The sequence below is a fragment of the Pezoporus flaviventris genome, unplaced genomic scaffold, assembly GCF_033815535.1.
Source record: "Pezoporus flaviventris isolate CSIRO_AGI_PZ_B2104156 unplaced genomic scaffold, CSIRO_AGI_Pfla_v1 ptg000064l, whole genome shotgun sequence".
In the NCBI taxonomy this organism is placed as follows: Eukaryota; Metazoa; Chordata; class Aves; order Psittaciformes; family Psittacidae; genus Pezoporus; species Pezoporus flaviventris.
In genome coordinates this window covers 238,379-243,729 of record NW_026892612.1, presented here as the reverse complement: position 1 = coordinate 243,729, position 5,351 = coordinate 238,379, and the positions used below count along the sequence as shown (strand labels likewise).

The 5,351-nt window shown below is 42.4% G+C and overlaps 1 protein-coding gene across 1 annotated transcript; it reads right to left on the bottom strand.

The window, feature by feature from the left end:
* Window positions 1–539: 539 nt before the first annotated feature.
* On the bottom strand, window positions 540–4,726 carry LOC133278249 (riboflavin kinase-like). Its single transcript, XM_061470794.1, has 4 exons — window positions 4,424–4,726; window positions 2,695–2,846; window positions 1,279–1,381; window positions 540–727 (listed from the first exon to the last, which is right to left on the bottom strand). The coding sequence occupies exons 1-4, from the start codon at window positions 4,503–4,505 to the stop codon at window positions 597–599; spliced, it is 468 nt and encodes a 155-aa protein (XP_061326778.1). The 5' UTR covers window positions 4,506–4,726; the 3' UTR covers window positions 540–596.
* Between the last annotated feature and the right edge of the window lie 625 nt (window positions 4,727–5,351).

Below are 5,351 nucleotides of genomic sequence, written 5' to 3'. Positions count from 1 at the left end.
TAGTTATCTAATTATTGGCTTCCTGAACCACAGGAAATTTCTGACTCAATGAATGGCAAAAATTTGCTAAGCTACTACTTGAAATTAAGATGCAGGAATGACATAGAACTGGTAAGAGGTTGGAATAACATTCTGTATGTTAAAACCAGACATTCTTCACTTAAGTGAACTATCCACACCTTGGGGTCAGAAGAGGTAATGATAAACTTTGGTCATGTTCTACACATGCTCAGGTCTCTGAACAACTGGTAACTTCAGGACACACAATTTATCTGCGAGGACCTAAACCAGCCTTCTTCTCCTTTTGCATCATTGGGTTAGTAATGAATTAACACAAGGAAACTGAAATAAACTTGTATGTTTGGTTCCAACCTCAGTTTACCTGAACAGATATATGACAACAAAGTACCTATAAAAGCAGTGCAAATGTAAAAGCTCAATGACAGGGGAGAAAAAAAAATTAAAATAAAACAGAAAAAACCCAAACCAAACTAAACCAAAACCAAACAAAAGAAAAATAAACAAAACAAAACAAACAAAAATCCCACAAAGGGAAAAATAATAAGAATAATAATAAAAAAGCAGTATGAGTTTGCTTAGTGGTTGTTCACTATTTTGCCTTCTGGCAGATGAAAGAAGTTATCTTCTTTGAGTTTAAGATGCTCTGGTAAATCTAGCTGTCTTTTTGCTTCTTCAATGTCTTCTTGAATTGCTGAAATGAGTGCCTCTGAAAAAGATAAGCACAGGCATACTTAAAAGTTGGTCTGAATTCTGTGCACACAATAGCAAGTGAAATAACATGTACCACAGAATAACAGATAACAGTCCCAGAAGTAGAATATAATTATTACCATGGCATTTGAAAGGCAAAATTCTTTGGGTTTGAAATGTTTTTTTTTCCTAACCATACCAGGGTGGGTTGCATTTTTCATCATTATAAGCACTTCTCTCTCCTTGTTCCAGCATACATTTCAGCATTTCTGTTTCAATTCTAACAGAGCTGCCTTTTTTAAAGAAATTAACAGGCTAGACTCATGCTTTTACAAAAAACCTGTGATTTAAAAATTCTTCCTCAGACAAGTGACAATACAGTTTAGTGTGAAACATTGGAGTTTTTTTTTAATTAAACCAACTTGTACGTTTAGTAAAAAATATGTTACTGAAATTTCAAAGGTTAACAGATCAATATCTCATTATGGAAAGACAGACTGAAGACACAGTACTTGCATGAATAAGACAAATCAAGAGACTAGTTTGAGGGAGACCTGCAATACTGACCTAAGGAATCAAAGTTTTTTTCCGGTCGAATATATCCTATTATGACTATACTAAGAATTTCTCCATAAAAGTCTTCTTTGAAGGTGTGGATAATGTGTGTTTCCTAAAGGAAGAGAAATAAGTCAACATTTATGATGAACTTTGAGTTTATTTACCCCCAATGTAAAGATGTAGCTAATACCCCTAATTCAAATTCTCCCCAACACATACCAATCAAGGGAACATTTAGTTAAGCACATATAATGCAAGAGGAAAAAGCTAGGACTTTTGGTTATGTTAGAAAGGAGAATTGTACTTTGCATGGAATTAAAAAAAAAAAATTATTCACTTAAGATTACTCTGATATCCCCCCCCCCAAAAAACAAACCAAAACAAACAAACAAAAAAAAAACAAACAAAACCCCCAGATATTATTCAGGGGAAATGCTTCACCACTTCTTGGAGGAAAAATTTCCAGGCAGCAAATCACGAACAGAGCTTAATATTTCATTCAAATAACTATTAAGATCTTTACTGAAGTGGCTTAAGGAAAGCATTTCTAGCTCACATAGGAACCAACATCTTATGCTCAAAACCACACAAATTTCTGTCTCCAATATAGGCACACACACGCTAGATCCAGCAGAGATATTGGATAGAAAGCTTTTCAGTACTTGCTCAGAAGAGTCTGCTACAAAACTGTTAAGTATACATTTGCACAAGGCAAGCACATTCTGGAGTCTGCTTAGAATCTTGGAAGCATAGATTCATGCCCAAATAAAAGCAGTTTAAACCATCAAAATAGAACTCTTTAGAGAGAATCAGGAAAAGCACCAGCACTTGACAGCATGAAAAAATATAGCTGCTGCAGTTCAGAATTTTAACTCAACTCCTCCATCCTATTATTATATACCTTTAAATATTTATTCTGTAAATCAAGCCACAGCACATGTCATGTATGGATTCCATCATTTTAAAAAAAGAACTAATAGAAAATCATTACAAATTAAGATGCCTCAACATCTGATATGAAAAGCAGGCAGACTGCAGAGCGCAATAGATTAATATGTTCCAGCTCATGGTAGGGCTCTTGTAATCAGTAAATTCAATGCATCGATCAAGTTTATGCTTACTTAGCTTCCAACACTGTAAGCAACCACCATTTCAGAAATACTGTTAAATTTTTATTTGGGAATTATTTAAATAATGCCAGAATAGAAAGAAGAAAATTACCTTTATTTACCTACAGCTGCATTCTCTCTGGCTACTGAATTTTCTTTTCAGAATACAAACATGCAATATAGGTATCAAATACATTTCTAAGAGAAAACAGGATTTCTAGATCTCATTTATGGATCAAATGCTGCTTATCTTATTCAAATTCAACATCTGGTTCATTTATTGCAATAAAAATCCCACACAAAGCAAAATTCTTACCACTGATTTCTTAAAATTCTTATAGAAAGGATTCCATCCTATGCTCAATACCATTTTATGCACATCTCCATTTCCAACACAGGCCCATCCATAGTATATACCAGTAGAGATATCAGATGGAAAGCTTTCAACTACTTGCTCAGAAAAGTTAGCTGCAAAAATTTTGGAAAGTATAAAAGTGTGAGTGACTTTGTGTAAGTCAAGGACATAACAGAATCTTCATTTATAAGCCAAACTGCCTACATACTATTTACCAGCTTAACACTGATGATGATGATGAAAATGATGCAACATGCCATTTGGCAAAATACAAAACAGCGCCATAAAATTCAGTCACTGTGATAATACCAGAGTTATCACATCTGTTGCGCATACAGTATTTTATAGTTACACACATTCTCTTACATGGCAATAACTAACAAACATGCAATACATCCAGTCAGAATGCATTTTTCTCTTAGGATAGCTATCAAAACTTCAATATAGTGAAAGATGAGGTTAAAAAAAAAGTTTATTCTGCACTATAAAATAGCATCACAGGAGTATTTACTTGTCAATTAAATAATTACTTATGAAATAAAATATGTAGAAATGATAGCATGATTTTGTCACCAATCAATTTTGTACATATTGCCTTTCAGAGGCATCTGTGGATTTCTGGAATTTTCTTTGAAAACTACATATCTAAAGTGAAATAAATTCCCTTCTAACTGAACCTAACATTCTTTCAAAAGCACTAATTCTACTTCCCATGTGAGTAGATCTATTCATGTAAGACAAGTTGATTTAGAAGAATATACTGTTACTGAGTTTTTGTCAAACCCCACAAGCAGTAACAACTTATGCCACCTGCTCCCTAGCACCAACGCACCATTTATACACAATGGAGAGAAAAATCCGAAATTATTGACCAATGTTGTCATAAATCCAGACCTCAAAATTGGTCTTAAAAAGTTTCCTTGCCTGCTAGGAGTGGCGCAACGTGACTGTTGACTTCAGTGTCTAAGACAGGCTAAAATTCACTTGAAATACCCATCTGTCTGCGTTTAGACAACTGAAACAAAGATGAGCAATAGGAAGATATTTATTTGTACGCCAAGTCCACCTGCCTGTTTTTTAAAATCTGCATCATTCCCCATGAAAGTTCTTCCCTACAGCTACTCCCAATGCCTATTCCCTTTCTTGTTCTTATCTGAGGTTCATGTAAACGGGTATTTTCCAAGCTGCCACACCACAGCACCGTGCACGTGATCATTTATCTACATCCTGTACATCATTATGACGACTACTAGGTAATTTAAACAAACAAAAAAGAATGAAATAGACTACTTTAAAAGGGGGAAGGGAAGAATAGCACAAAAGAGGCTACAACACTCTTAACTATGTAGAAGAAAAAGAGCCAGAAAAACGCTAACACGGAGCAAGCTACGCCTGTTCACAGAAGGAGCACGCCATGCCAAAGGGGCACCGGTGCAGGACAGCGGGGCGTCTCTCAAGCTCACCGACAAGCCGCCGAGCTCCACCCGGCAGAACAATCCGTCACGGCGCCTCTCGCTCGGGCTGCCTGGGAAACACAGAAACCCCCCCCGCGCCCGACGCCGGCCTCCCCGGCAGGCGCACTGCGGCCGCTCCGCGGGCCCACGGCAGGGACCCGGTGGGGGCCGCGGCAAGCACCTCGCCGGTGTCCCTCACAGGAGGCATTACAGTCGCCCCGCCGCCCGCCGCTCACCGGTGGGGATGCCCAGCTCCTTGGAGCCCCTGCCGAAGCCCTTCACCACCTCCCCTCGGCAGAAGTACGGCAGGTGCCTCATGACGGCCGGCCGCGGCCGTTGGTCGGGCACGCGACGCCAGCGGGAGCCGCCCGCGGCACTCCGAGCTATGCGCCGCAGAGCCGGTTCGGCCCCCGCCCGGCGCTTACCACCACCTCACTCCAGGCCCTACTAAGAAGAGGGGAGGCGCTATATGGAACATTCCAGTTTTCAATTGCTACAACTCCCTGACAGGCACCTACCTCCCCTCAAGGATGGACTTGCCCACACCACCGCGTCCACCCCATAAATGGGAGTGGGGGGAGTAGGAAGGAGGAAAGAGGGGGCTGGGCATGCTCAGGTTGCTGCAGGGCCGCGGTCGTGACTGGGAGGTGGCGGTCCGCTGTGGGAGGGGTGTGGGCTGCTCCCCAGCCTGCCCCGCAGCCGGTGTGGCGGCCCTGACGGCGGCCTTGCTTTCTGCCCTCCCATAGCTCCGTGTGCAGTGCCTGCTCCCGGCTGCGGCCCTCTAGCACCCCTCCCTGGGTGTGAAACGGGGTCTTTGACAAACCGTAGTGGCCCGTCCCCCCTTGTCATAAGCCGGCAGGATGCTCTCGGGCAGCACGGAGGGTCGCCGCCCTCCCTCGGGCTGTGGTAGGCGAAGGGGGCTGTCGTGTCTCTGGGACAGGCTGCTGCGGGGCCGGGGCCTGCCCCGGGAAGGGAAGCCTGTGTGATGTAGGGCGGGTCAGCCCTTTGGGTGCTCAGCCGAGGGGTGTATCCTGAGCGAAGCTAGGCCGCAGTGCTCGGGGCGAGGCGTAGCCGGCTGCTTGCTGGCGGGCTGTCATTCCCTCCTGCCCTTAGACTTCATGAGGCTCTGCTCTCGGGGAACAAGATGGTCTGGCCAGTCCAGCT